Source organism: Lycorma delicatula, chromosome 1 (assembly GCF_047948215.1).
Source record: "Lycorma delicatula isolate Av1 chromosome 1, ASM4794821v1, whole genome shotgun sequence".
NCBI lineage: Eukaryota > Metazoa > Arthropoda > Insecta > Hemiptera > Fulgoridae > Lycorma > Lycorma delicatula.
The window spans coordinates 127,395,827-127,415,888 of record NC_134455.1 but is presented as its reverse complement, the minus strand read 5'-3'; the positions used below and the strand labels follow the sequence as shown (position 1 = coordinate 127,415,888).

Sequence of the window (20,062 nt, the reverse complement as noted above, 5' to 3'; positions counted from 1 at the left end):
AAATGCTACATTGACCTGAACAATGAACTGAAGAAGAAGGCTAGAAACGATTTTGTAAATGTCTTATACAAATTTATGAATAACTCAATGTTCGTTAAGTGTACGCAGAATGTCCGTAACTGCATCAACTCGTATCACCCTAAACAATGTATAAACTTATTGCGAAGCCGAAATTTAAAGATAGAACCATTTACAAACAACGTAATCGATGTTGAAATGATTAAAAATATCGTTCACCTCAACAAACCAATCTACATCGGTCTTACCAATTTAGATGTTAGTAAAACGTTCGTGTATGATTTCCACTATGACGTAAAGAAATACGTAAGGAACTAAATTACATCTGTTTTATATGGTTACAGATAGCTTCACCTACGAAATAGAAACCTATGACCTTTACAAGGATATGAGTCAGGATAGTATGTACTACTTAAATACATTCGATTACCTCAGAAACATCCAAACTATTCGTGTACAAAATAAGGAGGTTCTCAATAAGAAGTTCAAAGATATGGCGAACGGTAAAATCATACTGGAACGTATCAAACTGAGACCGAAGCTTTACTTCTTCTGCACCGCTAAGAAGGTGGAAGTAACCTTCTTAAAGTAGACCTCTACCTTGAAGTTACTATAAATGATACAATATAACTTGTACAAATGGTAACTTATGCGTACATGGTCGTACGCAGTTAGAGGAAATCAAAGGAATATTAGGTATGACGAAAAAGAACGGTGACATCACCTCTATACGACCAGCAGTATTACCTATTCCTTCGACTAATAAGGAAGAAGAGTGATACGGTGATGAAATGGAAGACGAGACCATATTTAGCAACGAGGGTAGTAATATAGATAATATAGCTGACAGGACGGTTAAGAGGAGGTTTACGACATAAGGCATATTACATATTAGCCACTATAAATGGTGATGCCGAGGGGCAGTTTAATGTATTCCTTCCAATTATATACGCTAATCCCTTCCCCAATGACGAATTACTGCAGTTTAAAACCCTAGAAATGATGTTGATCTACAACGATATGATTAACAGATCATACGATCTAGAAATTAATAGAATAATACCGCATTGCATATAGAGTTAGTTGGTATGTGCAATAGTAGTAGTTAGTAGACATAATGTGCTGAGCTTCTGTAACGTATGCCGACAAAGAACTAGGTTGCATTACTGTGTTATAGTGGGAGCAAATACCATATGATCTAATTGCGGTATCTGTAGAGGGGTTAAGATTACATATATCAGATCAATTAAATTAATTAATGAAATAGAAACTGGAAATAAGATGGATGTAGATTAGAGTACATGAATCATAGAGATTTATCTCGATTTATACATTTATTTTTTATAATGTGAATGCTATAAACAAATTAAATCATCAATTTTGTTTCTATACTCAACTACGAAAATGTATACGAACGGCTGTACTTTCTTATAGATGATTACTATCACACTTTCAACCAGTTCACCAAACAAATGACAGAAACTAAGAAAGTACACTTCAACAAATTCGGGGCATAGTGCTATAGTAATTCTCTAATGAATAAGCTTAAATATCTGTACCAAATTTGATGACGTCATAACATAGCAATCGGTGGTAGCACAGTTTCAAGATCATATGACGTCAAAATGAAAATACATCTCAAGGTCATATGACGTCAGTAAAATTCAATCGCTTCTTCACTCCATGAAGTGGTGGTGGGGCAAAAATCTGTGCAACTGAAAACCAGATACGATCCATCATGTGCTAACTCAAAACCAGGTACGATCCCTTATGCGCTTATGTAGACTCAGGTGTTTGAATATAACACGGATTACGCCAGTCGACCTTAGTGACCTTGAAATATGTGGTAACAACACTAGACACAAACCCTCGTGTGCTAACACCAAAACCCGGCCACTTCTTTCATACATTCACATCAACTCTTCAGTCCTCAATACAGATCACGCTGAGTTGATCCTGTGACCTTGAAATTTGTGTAAGAAGCGGTCAGCTGTACCTACTCAAAAAAAAAAAAAAATGGCTATTGTGGAATATCCGATATTTTTTACAAAATATTATCTAAAATACTACGAAATCGAATTCAACGCAATTAGATAAATAGTTAGGAGATTAACAAGATAGATTTAGGAAGATTCGACTTGGGCAGAACAAATTCTTTCTGCTAAAACTTATCCACGAAGCACAACCAACAGTCAAAAGTTATCTAGCGGTCTTTGTTGAATTTAAAAGGATATGACTCTGTACATCGATAATCCTTTTTTGAAATACATAAAGGATACGGGGTGGATGATTTAATCCGCTCCCGCAAAATGCTATATAAGAAATTTAAAGAAATAACAATAAAATGGATGAGAAATAACTGGCTTTCATTGATCTAGTTTTAAGGTAAATATAAGATAATAAAGTTCCCTGGAAAATTCTTTTCTTTTATTTAGAAGAAAAATTAAAAGCGTATATTGTGATGAATGACTTAAATAAAGCTGGAATACAAATTAGAAAATTAATCAAGAAAATATTAAATGAAATCTTGGAAAGGAGGATTTTCTACGAAGAAGAAGCTTAAAAAAAGAGTAACAACAAAAGAATTCAGAAAAAAAACCAGTAAGAGATTTAAAAATTACAGGCAGGAAAGGAAGGACGATAAAACAAATGTTAACTGTAAAAAATAACAACAATAAAACAAAATATAGAAAGTAATGTTTCGAAACATAAAAAAGTTATAAAGAATTTTTATTATTTAAAATAAATTAAAAATATAATGGCATAATTTAAAATACAATCCATAGCGATGTAATGCTATGGATTGTATTATCCAGCTCTCTTTGTTGCTAAGTTCCAGATAAATATCTGTTTAAAAAAAGTATAATATGAAAAATAATGCAAAAGTTATTTCTTCGATGCTTGATATGCGATTTTCTTATGCCATCTTCATCACCAAAGATTTTATCTGATTCTTTCAAAAACTATCAAAAGTTAATTACCCGGTACAACGCCGAATTACCCAGAACGCCCATTAAACGATTAATTCGCTCAGATTTTCATCTCCAGTTCCTTAAGGTATTTCGTAGTAAATATCTATTGTTAATTCGTTATATGTTTCCAGACTTTCGGGATTTAGGTTTACATTCTGATCCACTTTATTTTTAGCAATGTAAATTTTAATCGAATCCTGTGTATCAGGAGACAGCTACACGGCGCCATAGCGCCCTCGATGAGATTTTATACGCCCTCACTATACTACACTTACATTATTTTCTTGGGCTTAAAAATTAAGTCCAATAATCGTATCGGCGTCGCGCGTATATAAGACAATATAATTCCACAAGAGATTGAGTCTCTATAATTGGGCAAGAGTCAGGAAAAGATTTAAGTATATGTTTGGAGCGTAGTTTTATATGGAAGTGAAACTTGGACGATCGGAATGCCTGAGAAGATAAGATTGTAAGCTTTTGAAATGTGGTGCTATAGGAGAATGTTAAAAATCAGATGAGTGGATAAAGTGACAAATGAAGAGGTGTTGCGGCAAATCGATGAAGAAAGAAGCATTTGGAAAAATATAGTTAAAAGAAGAGACAGACTTATAGGCCAAATATTAAGGCATCCTGGAATAGTCGCTTTAATATTGGGAGGGACAGGTAAAAGGAAAGAATTGTGGGGAGGCAACGTTTGGAATATGTAAAACAAATTGTTAGGGATGTAGGATGTACAGGTATACCGAAATTAAACGACTAGCACTAGATGGGAATCTTGGAGAGCTGCATCAAACCAGTCAAATGACTGAAGACAAAAAAAAAATTGCGCAAGCTCAGTGTCAGCAAATAGTAATCAACATCATACACTGACACACTTGCTACTTAGCATGTAGAAATATTCTCGCTTTTCGTAAATTGGTAATACGTTACCATATTCTGAGTGCTACGTATTTTGAGTGTTAATATTACTGACTATATTTTATTATTTACGTGTTATTAGTAACCATATCACGCAAGCTAGTCGCGTTTTTTAATATCAAATACGTATCGTACTGGTTAAACGGATTTTATAAATAGCCTATCATGAATAATTGTGAAAGAAAAAGAATTTATTGATTTAATGTTGACTGGAAAGAACAATTTTGTTTTATTGACTTTAAAGGCAAATGCATCTGCTTATTCTGTAATAATGGTGTGGCGCCAAATTACCACCAAATTACACTTAGAGAAAAAAATTGTTATCTGGACTTTTGTAAGTGGAAATGGTAAAGGGGCTTATAATAAATGTAAAAAAAATTAAATGCGTTAGCGGAGGTGGTGGAGGGATGATTCGGGGGGTTGAAAAAGAAATTTCCAATACAAAAGTTGTAGATCATGCAAAAATTTACAACTTTTGTTGAGGTTACTTTTTAACATAACTTCAAAATTTCCGAGAAAAATGCGAAAATCTTTTCTTTTTTTCGTTTTTTATTTTTCATTTACGCAAAAATAATTTAATTTTAGTCATTACAATATATAAAAGAATTGTAAAACTTGCGTAATTATTGTGAATTTATAATAAGTTGGTTTTAGTAAATAATAAAAAAATACTGATTAAATAATATACAGCAATCGTAAAACTATTAACCAATTCGGTTATTTATTTATTGTTTTCTTGTTTAACCTCCGGGACCACTGTTAGGTATTGTTTCAGAGGATGAGATGAATGATTTGTAGCGTGTGTGAAAATTCCATGCCTGACTGGGACTCGAACCCAGAACCTCCGGATGAAAGGCCAAGACGCTACCACTTGCGTCATGGAGACCGGCTCGGTTATTCGACTTGAATAAAATAACCATCCCTACCATTACGATTATAGTCGCGCAAGCATACAATGCTTTTATTTAGTTCCCAACATCTCATTCTGCAGCGCTGGAGTATGCTTCAATATTTAACATTTAATTGTATTTTACGCCATAAGATACCCTATTCAGTTATATAGAGATCGGCGAGTAGGTGGAATAGTTAGTAGTTCACATTTTTACCGCATGTTAAATTAATTGTCAAATAGAGTATGATATTAATTCACAGGGAGTAACTTTTGTTATTTATCGTAAAACGGTAGGTGATTTTGCAACAAACATTAGTTAATTTTTTAATGTCACTTTGAAAGTATTAAATGAGCTAAACACATGCGTGAATTATCTTCTAAATTAGATGAAGTGATAATATGCATCTTGAATCGATGTATAAGAGCGTAAAAATATTAATTTGAAAAGAGACTGAGAAAAATTGATTTGTAAGTAAATCGGGTAAACGGATCGCTACAGTACTATGCGTTTCTGTCCAAATTACCTCTATTATATATATATATATTTCTTCTGTCCGTGTGTATGTGACTGAACTCCTCCTAAACGGCTGGACTGAATTTTATGAAATTTTGCATCGGTAAATTCACCCCGAGATAGTTTTTAGTTTATGCCTTCAGAAGAAGACAATGGACACCTGCAGCTACCACGTCGCCCTCAGGAACTAAGCTAGAAGCCTAACCGCGGTATGAAGACCCCGCACCTAGCTCTAACCATTTAATGAGCCAATTTCATTGAATGTCTCGGATTCGAGGCAAAACTAACCACTACAACAACTTTCCCTCTAAAAGTGTTAATCACAGCGAAATTTGGTCCTAGTTCCCTTAAAGAACCCCGCTAACATTAACTCAAACATGAGTGCAAAGCTAACGGACTCCGTTCCGGTCTACCGGGGAGAGGAGAATTAACGCCTACTCTCACTCAGCTCCATCGCGGAGTCCCGCGTGACATTTACCTTCTTCCAATAACCGCCGTCGAACCCCACCCGGGTTCCTATTCTACTAAATCCCTTCAGCCACCCTGCGCTGGGCGAGGAATTTTAGGAAGCCATCCACTATCGTCCACTCACTGCGAGTCCACCAGTTGACTCGCAGATCCAAAAAGGAGTGTACTCTCTCAAGTTCCCTACCAACTCTGGTACGCTCAGCTTCGTACCGCGGACAGATGTATAGGACATGGTCCACCGTGTCATCAACTCTAAATTCCGGACATAAGCCTGAATCAACCAACCTAAACCTCGCTATACTGTCCCTAAAGGCACCAAGTCAAAAAAAAGAAAAAAAGAAGTAACAACCTGCTTCAAACTTAGATGAATCCAATAAAAATGTTCCACGAGAACAGTTTACAGATCTTAATCTGAAAAAAAATTCTTTTTACAGCCGCTTCACTTCAAAGCCTCTACATTAAAAAATCGGGTTTAAAAATAACTTAATATCTACTAATAATTACTTAATATGAGATGTGTGAGAAAAGTAATGAGGTTGGTAACACTGCGAGCGATCTGACAACGCTGTGTCTACCGATCTGTGCTAGACCGGTTTGTTCATCCCTTCTACAGGCTCAGTACGAGTTTCAAATCCGTTCAATCAACACATTATTTTTGACAGTGCCATCAGTGAAATTGGTTTTTTGTTGTGTGTTGAAAATGGAGCATCGGAATTTAGAGCAACGTTGTGCGATTAAGTTTTGTGTTAAACTTGGGGAATCCGCGAGTGTGACCTTTGAAAAGTTGAAAAAGGCCTATGGGGAACATTGCTTATTAAGAGCGCAGTTTTTCCGCTGGCAGAAATCATTTTTTAAAGGCCGAGAACAAGTTTAAGTTCACCCTCGCTCAGGGAGACCTTCAACTTCAAAATCTGACGAAAACGTTGAACGTGCGAGGGTTCTTGTGAGATCAGACCGTCGTTAACAATAAGGATGACGAGTGAACAGTTAAATTTAAACGCTTTCACCGCACATCAAATTTTGACAGACGATTTGGACATGCGAAACGTTTGTGCGAAATCGGTGCTGAAAAACCTCACAACGGAACAGAAGGACAATCGGAGAAACGTGTGCGTTGATCTTCTTGAGAGGATTGACAACGACCAAGAATTCTTCAATCGTGTGATCACAGGCGATGAATCCTGGATATTTGAGTACGATCCTGAAACAAATTGGCAAAGCTAAGAGTGGCACACTCTGTCATCTCCTCGACCGAAAAAATGTGGAATGAGCAAATCGAAGATAAAAACCATGCTGATTTGCTTTTTTATAGTAGAAATATCGTGAATAAAGAGTTTGTTCCTTTACGACAAACTGTCAACCAAGTGTTTTAAAAATGTGTCCTTAAATGGCTCAGGAAAAGAGTGATTCGCATGAGAGTAGACATCGTAGACAAGTGGATTCTTCATCTTGACAATGTCCTGTGTCACACGGCCATTTCCATCAGGGAATTTTTTACCTCAAAACGCATTCCTACGGTTCCCCAACCTCCCTATTCACCTGATTTGAGTCCTTGTGACTTTTTCCTTTTCCCGAAATTGAAACATGTCTTAATAGGACGTCATTTTGGAACTGTGGAGAACATTCAAAAGACTGTGACCGACCAGTTAAAAGCCCTACCAGTTGAAGCCTTCCAGCGCTGCTATCAGGAGTGGGAACGACGACTCCGCCGGTGTATAACTGCCCAATGGAACTACTTTGAAGGGGATAATATTGTTATTTGAAAAAAATAAAAACTTTGGTAAGTAAAAAGTCAGTCTCATTACTTTTCTCACAAACCTTGTATTTACAGAATTACAAATGTACTTTTTGTCCAAAAGTGGAAATAATCTTAATTAGAAGAAAGTTGAAAGTTGCCCCAATCTACTAGTCGAAAACTTTAAATCAAAGAGGCAAGGATATGTCTTTTATAAAATTTAAAAGTGCAGAAATCAAAGTATACGTAAATTCTGTCGTCAGTTGTGAAGACAATTTGGATGATAACATTCAATATATCATCCAGTATCAAAAGAAAATATTTATTATAATTCATGCCGGTGAGAAGGAAGGTTTTGTAATACACTAAAATGTTGCAAGCTTATAGAAATGACGGGGACTAAAAAAAAACGAAATCATCATTTTTTATATTGAGTAAACAGACAGAAATGATGCACAGTTATCATGTTGTTAATTAAAGATGAGGAGTAAGTAGAGTAAAACTGAAGTGAAGTCGTATTTCAAACTTCGTTCAGGTTTAGATATAGATAGTGCAGAAAACACAACACAGCCGTGAAAAAATTTCCTTAATCTAATCGTACAAAGAGAATTATGTTAAACGTGATTAAGAAAATGCGAAATTGTATTTACAATTATAATGTTAAAACATAGTCGGATTAATTTAATCCAAATATATACTCCAACATAAAAAATTATTTGTCAACAAAATCTTCCTTAGTTTGCATCCAATTTAACATAAAAATCAAACTGTTTTTGCCTAATAAAAAAGCATATTTTTAAACAGTATTTAATAAGTTGTGTAAAGTATCAAAATATTCTTTTGAAATTTTTAAGCGAGGAAGGTAAATATTCGAATTTATAAATCGAACAGGGAAAATTGAGTTACAGAATTTTATAAAATCTAATTCACCATTACACGATTGCATTAAGTATTTGTATCAAAATTCTGCACAAAAAGTTTCTAATATAACAATCCTTAAAACGTCTGAATTAATTTAAATAGCAATCAACATCATACGAATTAAATTTATTCGAGGTAAGAATTGTTAAGAAGAGGGTATGTTTATGTATTCACATGCTGATGTGTGCGTGAGTGCGTGCGCGCGTATTTGCAAGTAGAAAGTTAAGTACAAAGCACAGTGGGAGAAAATGGCTGTGCATAGTGACGAAGTATTGTTTTAATAAAGTGTATGCCTGCCGTGCCACTGACGTCTGGTCGGACTAATTATACGAAAAGTCACCGGCGAGGCGCACATTCATTCATTCAGTAAACTCGCTAGCACAAGCGGTGCAATTCATTGAATAAGAAATAGTAAAGGAACAGAACGACCGTTGTGTGATCAATGGGTTTTCATTAGAATCGGCGCCTTTACTTAGTACATTGTGAAAGAAGCTCGCCTTACTTCCCCTTCCTTATCGTTCCACTCCGGTTTCGTTCCTTACCATTATTCATATTAATGAAATGCTTCAAAGGGAGGTCGGTTCAGTTTCTCACTAACGCCGATTTCAGTCGAGTTTGTCAAGGAAAAGGGATGTAGACACCGGGTGTAAACTTACTGTAGGCCGCATTTTGCGCCCGTTGCACCTTATGGTACACACTCTTTCGAGACGAATACCGTCCGTTACAAAAGTTTATTTACAAACCCCTTTATTTATGGTTGTTATTTTTTATGTTTCTTTTTATTAATATAAAGTGTATTCAAATTATTTATTCGTTTTTATATACATATTTTTATGATAATATCTTTTTATTTAATAATATTTTTATTTTTTATATTTTCAACACCTATCCAGTGGGTCCAGTAGTATTAAATAAGACGGGGATCTGGGACTTAATAAAATAAATCTGATGTGGACACCACACGAATTCCTTGTACGCCTATTAAATTATATACACATATATTTTTTTAATGAAAAGTACATAAAATTTTATTTCATTAATAACTTCTGATATTTTTTTCCTTTTTTGTTAATATTGAATTTATTATTCATTGTAGATTTGTTTTTACAATCAAAGGTTAATATTATTAATAAATCAGTATATTTAAATTAAAAAACCAAGAAAAAGTTAAAAAAAAGCAGATTAAGTCTGATTCGAGCCTTATACCTTCTCCTTATAAGATCCAAATATTTCATTAATTAAAATTTTATTTAGTTATAACTCTGGAACCATGAAAATAAGTACTAAATAATTACTAAAATAAGTACTTATACTAATAAGTACTATATTTCATTGAAAAGTTCTCAATAACAGTTTATTATTGCAGTTAAGAAAAAGCCCAACATCCAATGTTTTTGGATTTTGGACTTTTTTGGCTTTTTTGACATTTTTGGTCCGGTTGATTAAAATTAAAAGGGAAGATGCACAACTAGATGTTACAACAGTCCTATATCCAAAATTGCAACAACCTACGGCTAATAGATTCAAGAATGGTCAAAATGGATATTTCCGTTGAAATCTGAAAAACGAAATTTTTCGCGATCCCAATTCTTCCTTGTGCAAAAAGGAGATCTCAAGTCTATACTGAATTGAACAATACGTATATAAAAAACGCAAGAAACGTCTACACACTTGAAAATATACTTGAATTATAATTCAACATACTATTTTACAAATATGAAAGTTTTTTTTTATTCAATCAGGGAATGAAAATGTTGTATTGATTTTGCCGAATCTTTATTTATTTTTCTTTTTTTCATAGAGAACCATACAGGCTACAAAAACCCTTAAGTTGAACTTCAAGCAGCATCCAGAGTTACCGAGGACTGAAGATCAAACAAATGACAGTGGAGGGTTCAAGCTACACAAGTATACCAGCGAAGCCGTGGGTACCCGCAAGTGTATGAATATATGCAAAGGTTATCTTGATTAATTATACATTAATTGATAAATTTGAAAATAGTTACTCTAAATTTAGAGTTAGGTGCTTGTTTGTAAAATAAAATGTTATTAATATTGTAAAATAAAGGGGCGAGGTAACTGCTAGAAAAAAATATACATTTTTTAATGAAATATATATATATAAATAATTAAATTTCCCATAACATTATAATATTTATCCCTGTTATGCATCCATTTTATCTGACGTGGCAACACGACATGGTAAAAAAAAATAAAATAAATAAATTCAATTTTGAAAAAATGCACAGTTTTACTTTCTAAAAATAAAAATTGTGTGACTTGATGCTTAAAGAAATCATTAAAAAATTAAATAAAAATGACGGTTCAAATTATCGATCTTTTTTACAGCTACGTTGTATTAATACAATAAAAAAAATTTCTTTATTTTAAATTGAACTTTTACTTATTTAATATTAGTCCAGTACAATACAATAACAATAATGTTTAAAAAGTTTATCTGTGGTATGTTTTGATATGGAAAGCAGACCAATAATATTATGTAGATTTGGTCTCCTAGTAGCTAAACAATGCACTAAAAGAGAAATAAAAATTCAATACAGTAGAGCGGAAAGAATCATTTATTCATTTGTAATGCAAGATTTTCAGAATTTTACTTTATTTGGGTTTCAATAAAATTCGAATTTAAAAAAACTTATTCTATTCTTATTGATTTTTAAATGATCAATTTTATCGGAATTAAATTCTCTTGAAATACTCTTTTTAAGTTTTATTGACAACTTACTTAGGTAAATCTATGTAAAATCTAAAAAAAGCGTATTTTTCGGGTGTACTTTTTGAGCTTTACAACAATTTTCTCGGAAAATATTAGAGATGCAATTTTGGAACTCATTTTTAAAACTTTTTCATACAAATTGCCTATAAAATCACTAATTTTACACAATAATTTATGTGTCTAGCATTCAGCGCAGAAAAAATTACGTTATTTGTAAAATAAAACCTTTTTAGACCTATGTCCATTTTTCATATATTGATGAGAGAAATACGCCTGTAAAGAAACTAACTTTCTTTAATATTGAATTTACTGCGCAGTGAGTAGATAGAGTAGTGAACGGCTTACAGTGTAGAGGGGGCTAAGGCTGGAAAAAACCACGTGTGGAATGAATATACTCATGCGTGATATAAAGTGTAAATAAATAATTTTACAAAAATCGTTAAAAAGGAATTGACAAACAAAGAATAAACTTTAAATGTCGTTTCTTTGTTTACAGGTGGGAATTTACGTAAATAGAATCTAGGATTAATGAAAATAAAACTTTGTTTACAAGATAACATGTTTATTTTTTTAAGTCGATTCCCGATTAAAAAATTTAATCTTATATGTCTATAGTGTATGAAATAACTTCCTGAAACATTCTGTTTTATATACGTTTATATATAGAGTTTACATTCGTTATATATACGTTCGACTATATATACAGTCGAACCTCTATAAAACGAAATCGAAAACCACGGGAAAAATTCGTTAAATTGTGGTTTTCGTTATAAAAATGTAACAAGACTTCCCAGTCTAATTTTTTTCGAACGTTTTCTCCCGTATTATGATAAATTAAATTTAAGTACAGTTAATTTCTTAATAGCGCTATAGAAAAAAATGTGTAGATGTATTTATTTATTAATCTAATACATTATACGTACTGCATAAAAAGTAAACCTCAGGCCACGATTTACATCGTACTAAGATTGGATGTACGGTATACTTAAAAGTTTGTTGTACTCAGTTGTAGGTTAACAGATTGTATTTTTATTTCTAGCACATAATTTTTTCACAACGATAACACAAAAAATGATTACACTAACTTTTTTAAATTGATTAAAAAAACACTAATCCTAATGCATTATTTAGTTTCTGATAGCTGTTGATAGGTACTGTTTACAGTATATAACTTTAGGTAGATTTCATAAGAAAGCCATGATTCGATTTTCGGAAAATTTCGACGTATTTTACGTCCTCCAGACCTCAAAATCACTGTCAGTTCAAAAGTTTATGTATATTTCACTTTCTTATGGACACGATAACTGCCGAAACTTTGCGCCAATCACTTTCAAATTGTTCCTTTATAAACGAATCGTCTCAAAATCTCGGTCAAGTTCGTTAATGGGAAAAACCGGACCATGGGGTGGAAATGGGGGCGTTTTCAAAAAAACAAAATATCCCTATAACTTTCTTATTAAGTAAAATATTGAATTCGTTTAAAGTTCCTACTATTATTTGGACAAGGCCTAAAACTCATCTGAGTAGAGTTTTTTGATATCACCAACCATTGGGGGTCGAAAAAATGGGGTTTCGAAGACAAAAAGAATCATACCTCCTTTAATAGGCACAGTATCGAATCGGCTTAAAGTGGTCGTTAGTCCTCAAAAAATTACCTAAAACATTTGTCTGAAACAATTTTTGATATGACCAACCCTTATGGCAAGGGATGGACAAAACGTTGCTAGAATTGTAAGAAGATTGGGCTTGTCGTATGCTAAACATGTGAAACTTTTCTTTACATGCAACTATTGTTGTATTGAGCAAATATGAATTTTTTCTTAACTTTAAGGTGAAATTTTTTTTTTATCCCCTACCTGTGAAATCTATCTCCGCTTTCCGGCGTGCCGAAAGGGATTTAAAAAAAATTATCAAAAGATTTTAATTTATTAATAATTATTAACCTCTGATTGTAAAAAAATCTTTAAAATAAATAATAATTCAATAATAACATTAAAAAAAAAAAATGAAAAAATCAAAATTCATTAGTGAAATAAAATTTCATGCACTTTTCATTTTAATTAAAAATTTTTTACACAGGTTAAAAATGATTAATAAATCAATATATTGAAATTGAAAAAAAAGTTTAAAAAAAAATATATTTATATAAAGTCGGATTCAAATCGATGTGTGCATGGTTATAGATCCGACACGTTCTCACTTACACCACATAACTACTTGAGCGACGTGAAACAAAATATATACATAAACTAATATAAAATGCTGATACGGATACCACAAAAAATGTGATTAAATATGGTGTCCACAACAATACAATTTTGTAACTGTCCACTTTATTAATGAATTTGAGGATCATATATCACTTTCAAATGAAAGAAGTTTAAATGAAGTGCAGCAAAAAATGTGCGTATGTAATTTAATAGGAATACAAGGAAGTCATGTAGTGTCCACATCAAATTTTATCTAAAAGGATATGTTAATGATCTGAGTTCAGTACTAATAAAGTTTGTTTTCAAAAGGAGTTGAGATAAATAATTTTAAGAACAAAACGTATAAAGAAACAAAAAATTACAAAGACTAAATGCTATGCAAAATTTTACAGTTATATATATATGGCTGTAAAAGTTTTACAGTCATTATATATATTTTTTTATATACGTTCTCCTTTTCGGGATAAAATGGTAGTATTAGATATTATGGGTGTTCAGTGTTGTAAATATTGAATTTACCACATGAGTATTTTCTGTGATTATTTGATTTGAGCCTTCATTAAAGCATATTAATCCAGTCAATGTATTTGATTATATTTTATTTTTTACGAATATACTTTTGAAAATATACATTTGAAAAATAAACTATTCTCTCTCTTCAGTGTCTAACATAGTGGCGCGTTAGTATTCAAGAATCATTCTATAACGAATTGACCGATTTCAATGAGACATTTTTTTACATAAAGATCCTCTGCTACTCCTACTTGTATGTTTTTCCTGGATAAATGTTACTAAATATATGTTAAACAAATCATTGCATTATGTAACTAAGCGAAATGAAGAATTTTTTGCTTTTTCGTCATTACTGCTTAGCATTGGGTTGTTTTTTTCTAATTGTATATGCAATATTTTCATACGTGTTAAGGCATTCTGATATATAAAAATTATGTTCTTTTTACTTCCTTTTACGAAGTAAAGGAAGTACTGTGATCACGAAATATGTGTGTTTTTAGATTTCAATGGAAATATCCATTTTGCCATCCCTAAATCCATTTTTACTAGTTTCGGAGTGACGTATGTACGTACGTATCTTGCATAACTAAGAAACGATTAGCCGTAGAATGCTGAAATTTTGGATTGAGGACTGTTGTAACATCTAGTTGTGCACCTCCCATTTTGATTGTAATCGACTGGACCAAAAGTGTCCAAGCCCAAAATCCAAAAGATTTGCATTTTGGACTTTTTCTTAACTGTAATAAGCCCTTATTGAGAAATTTTCAACGATATGTTATAATTGGTACTTATTTTCATCGGTTCCAGAGTTATAGCCCAAACAATATTTTAATTAATGAAATATTTGGATTTTCAAGGGGAAGGCACATCGGTTCGAATCAAACTTTTTTTTTTTTAAATTTAAATATATTTATTTATTAATAATAATTAACCTGTGATTGTAAAAATATTTTTACGATAAAGAATAATTCAATGATAACAATAAAAAAGATATATGAAAAAATATCAAAAGTTATTAATGAAATAAAATTTTATGTACTTTTCATTTAAAAAAATGTGTATATGTAATTTAATAGGCATACAAGGAAGTTATGTGTTATCCACATCAGATTTATTTTTTATTTTCTGCTCTTAAATTAAAAGAAAAAATTAAAAAAACTTAGATAAACAAGTTACAGATATTATGGTGTTGTAGAGAGTTCAGCTCACACTTAGTAACAGTTTCTATAGATCGCTTCTTTCCATTCTTTAATTATTTAAAAAATTTCTTTCATCCATTTACTTTTAAGTAAATTACTCCTCGAACTCCTGTTTCCTACGGTTTTTATTTATAGTATATAATAAATTTATATTTAAGAAATGAAAAATAAAAATATTTGAGAAGACATTTCATTTGGAAGATCGCAGAAACTCATTGTGAAACGTACTGGCCGGGTGTCATAACGTTTGAAAGATAATAACATTTTTCGTTAACCTTCTGAGGATTGAATTTTTTAAAGAAAAGTTTAACGGCTGTTTAAGATCTACGTACAGTTCTTGTAAAATTTCAACTTCCTATAACAAAAATATTGAAGATGAGAGGTTATATTTCAAGTTTTACAAACACATTAGATTTTCAGTAGCTGCTTTCTTTTTTAAAACTTTTTTTGTCTTTTTTAAAACCAAATAATAAGTATTTTAACTATAGCGGAATTTTAATACCGTCCCATACTTTCATTCTGTTGTTGAATACTAATTTAAAACACATCCTCACATGGTGATTCATGAATGTAAAAAAATACTACTGGTACTCATTTACTGAACAAGAGAAATAAAGCTGTACTACACATCTTAAGACTGCCAGAATAATAATCTGAATCAATAAATTAATATTTATTTGTTAGTTGCCCTCTCTTTTAACCTTTAGAAATTTTTACTGCAATTTCTGAATTTTTGGTTCTTCTAAATCCGCTCTTAGTAAAATCATCAATTTCAGAATTTAACCAACTCAACAAAAAAAAAAAAAGTAAAAAATGTGAGGAATTTACTGTTATGGGTTAATGAGTTTTTACGCTCCACTTTATCTAATCAATCAAAATTCTGGCAGCTCCGCATATTAATTAAAATTTATCAAAATTTCCACAATTTTTTATTTTTTAAGAAGTAAAATAATTTTCAGTATTCCATTAGAAAGTTCTAATCCTAACTTCAGGATTAAAAAAATAAAAAATAAACATTCTAAAACATTTCTTAGGTTCTTAGTGAAATCACTCTACAAATTAGTAAAATCTCGGTTTACTAAAGCCAGGAATTTGATAGGCAAATACATAACAAAACCATTTTTTATCTTTTATTTATTTTGTTTTCATCTTCCTGATTCAAGGGAAGACATCCTCCATGGCAGTTAGGATACAATACGTAGAATAGCAACATTAAAGGGGAAACTATATTAAAGACCAGACAGTGGTAGAACTTTGGAAATATTCCTCCAAGGAGACTAAAGTCACCTATAAAAAATCTGGAAAGAAGAAAAATTACCTAAACACTGAACTACTGCACTCATACACCCACTACACAAGAAAGGGAACAAAACCAACCCCGAAAACTACAGAGGAATTTCACTATTAGATTGCACATATAAAATACTCTCAAGAATAATACTGAATAAAATAAAAAATAAACTCTGAAATGAACTGGGAAAATATCAGGGGGATTTAGACCGTGGAAAAGCTTCCTGAGCAAATAATCACTCTCAAATTAATAATGAATGTACATAAAATGAAACGAAGACTACTAGTAATATCATTCATAGATTTCCAAAAACCCTACAACATTATTAACATACCATCAATGCTGAAAATACTAAGAAACCTAGGATTACACCCGAAACTAGTAAAAATGATAGAACTAACGTTAACAGACACATAATCTAAAATAAAATTCAGAGGAGAAATATCAGAACCATTCCTAATCAAAACAGGTTTAAGACAAGGAGATGGACTATCCCCACTGCTGTTCAACTGCGCCCTAGAATATGTAATGAGAGAGTGGTACAAAAAAAAAAAAACACCACACGTAACAATTGAAGCAAGGAAAGATGTAAACCATATCAAAGTAAACTGTCTAGGATCTACAGATGACCTAGCGTTTCTAGCCAATAACATCGCAGAGGCTAGAATCCAAGTAACTTCATTGGAAGAACTAGCAGGAAAAATAGGCCTAAGAATATCATAAGAAAAGACTAGAACAATGGCCATAAATCTCCTGGTATTGAACTACGTAATCATAAACGGACACAAAGTCGAGCTAGTTGAACGGTTTAAATGCTTATGAGAAAATATCACACATGACCTCAAAGAAAAAATAAACTGGAAAGAAAGATCACAAAAGCTGAATTATGCACAAAATAACATCAAAACAACATATAATAAAAGATGTATCTCAATAAATACCAAACTCAGACATTACAAAACTCTAATCAGACCTATAATATCATAGGGAAGAAAAACACTCTTCAAATAAAATCCAACATTTCCTAATCAGTAGTGATGTAAAGAATAGCAGGAAGAATTCTAAGAACATGCATAAATAAAAGACGACTTACTGATGGGGGAGAATGGAGACTCACACCAAACCAAGGGGTACATAAAGACGTAGAATCAGCTCTAGACTACTTTAGAAAGAAAAGAATCTCCTTTTTTGGACACATAAGAATAAAACCAAACAGGCTCATCAGGAAACTGGTCGGGAAATACATAAAGACGTAGAATCAGCTCTAGGCTACTTTAGAAAGAAAAGAATCTCCTTTTTTGGACACATAAGAATAAAACCAAACAGGCTCATCAGGAAACTGGTCGGGAAATACTGGAAAATGTCCAAAACACCGACCTGGGTAACCGAAATTAAACAAGATATGCAAGAACTAGAAATCACAATACAAGATTTACGAAACAAAACTGACAATATAAAAATATTAAAAGAAGCAAACTCCAGATTTAAAATTAAAGAAAAGAAAACAACAAAGAGGATTTGTTCAGAAGAACTTAAGAAAAGCAAGATCTGACAGAATGAAGAAATATTAGGAAGCAATCAAGAAAAAAAAAAGAAAAGGCGAACCAGTGTTGACTGCAGTGGTCCACTGTGACCTCAATATCCTCAAAAACAGGGGAAACTATTGTGATCGTGTCAAAAATGGGGCAAGCGGAATTTTTGCAGTCTTTCCGTTTTAGAGTCCAGCAAGTTAATCTAGACCAAAAAAACATTTATCTGTATGTTTGTGTGTAGTACTGCTTTTTATAAATAAATATATATTTATATTTCATACAAAATTTTTTTTTTTTTTTAAATCAATCCTCACTTCTTGAAAACTGAACTATAGGTTTTTTCTTCTTTTGCTCTATCTCCCTTCGGTTCAAATATCATTTAAAACTTTTTTAAAGTTTATGATTCTATATACACTGTGTATGCTTCATATACACAGCTCTATGTCGTGACGAGCGTAGTCGGGAAAAGTCATTCAATACGTTGCACTTTTCCAATTTTCATCACGAACATATTTTTACTTGCTTTTCTTTATCTCACAATGTTTTTTTCATGTTTGTCCTCAAATTTTGCATCCTTAATTTAACGTAATTCCTGACATTGCCTATTGATAAAAGTTTGCACAGCTCCTAAGGTCGTGTGAAAGTACAATATTCCACAATTACTTTTGCAGACATCCTCCTGTACGGGGGTAAATTAAGGATGCGGGTGAAAAAATTGCAAAATCTGCAAAACGGATGTTACCTTTTGAAATCCAAATTAACCTATTAATTAAACTCATGCAATTTATGATAATAATTTGATTAAAGTATGACTAAAAAAAGTATAAAGCAAAGTTTTAAAAATTTTGAAAAAGTTTTGTAATATTATTTAGGTTAATTGTATTTTTAAATGTAATAAAAAAATCAAATTTTACCAATAAATTATAAAATATTTCAATCCTTTATATAATCAAATTAGTATAATTAAATAAAAATGTTATTGGTAATTTCAATTGTATATGTGCACAGCTCCTTTGTGGTATCTGCAAGGGACAGCCTCATTCGGGAGGGGAAGGGAGGCTCCGGTGTCTCATCTTCGATGATCGGGCGGAGACTCTCTTGCAGTCCCATTGGGAGGAAAGTAAGACCATAGACCCGCTGGGGGATCTCTTCGGTTCCTCGTTAAAGGCGAGACGTTAAGACCGAAATCCCGGTGAGGGGAACCCTTTGGAATCCCCTCATCTGAGGCATGGCAAGCAAGGAAGACCGAGACCCGGCTGTTTGGCCGGGGCCTTGCGCCCTTCCGAGTTAGTTTGAGATGATGGCACCCCTTGGAGCTGAGCTTATGTTTAGTCGTGAATCCGGCTGCAAGAGGAGAGGGACAGAAAACAAAATTGCAGATGTATAAATGTAAATAAAAAATTTCCTTACCTGTCGCTAGAAGAAGCACGACGTTTTTCATGATGTTCTGTATGGTGAAATATTTCACTGGGCTCACTTGGAGTGAACGCTGGATCCAAAACTGCATGTTCGTGTTGTCTAAGATACTGCACTAACGGCTAAAAATAAAAAGCAAAAATCAGTTCGTTATTGTTAAATTATCTTCGTACTTAAAATATTTACAAAATAAACCATTCATTATTATTTCTTATAAATTCTTATTCATTTATCAATATATGTACCAGAAAGGGAAAATTCTGATTGCATTTAAAAAAGTACAAGGGTAAGTCAATTATTATCCGCAATGTAGTATTTATAAATTTTATTGTAATAGAAATAGGAAACTTACATGTACATCATTTTTCAACATAGTCCCGTTGCTTTTCAACGCACTTGATCCATCGTTGCACAAGCTTCCTGATGCCCTCATAAAAGAAGGTTTTCGGTTGAGCTGCGAGCCAGGAATGCACCGCTTCTTTCACTGTTTCGTCCGAGGTAATTTGACGGCCCCTTAATGCCTCTTTGAATGGACCAAACAAGTGGGTTAGAAGCAAGATCAGGACTATACGGAGGATGAGCGGGTACTTCAATTCAATGTTGAGTTTTTGGAGCGTTTCAGCAGTGTGGGCAGCAGTATGTGGATGAGCATCGTCGTGCAACAACACAACACCTTTCGACAGGAGTCCTCGACGTTTGCTTCGAATTGCAATCTTCAGCTTGGCAGTA

General features: G+C 32.6%; 1 protein-coding gene across 3 annotated transcripts in view; it reads right to left on the bottom strand.

The window, feature by feature from the left end:
• Positions 1-20,062, bottom strand: part of nvy (CBFA2/RUNX1 partner transcriptional co-repressor nervy) — a 508,624-nt gene that overhangs the window by 49,256 nt on the left and 439,306 nt on the right. For all 3 annotated transcript variants that reach the window (XM_075360674.1, XM_075360683.1, XM_075360665.1), the window contains exon 6: positions 19,328-19,455. In XM_075360674.1, the coding sequence (XP_075216789.1) occupies positions 19,328-19,455 (128 nt within the window). The remainder of the gene's footprint in view (positions 1-19,327; positions 19,456-20,062) is intronic.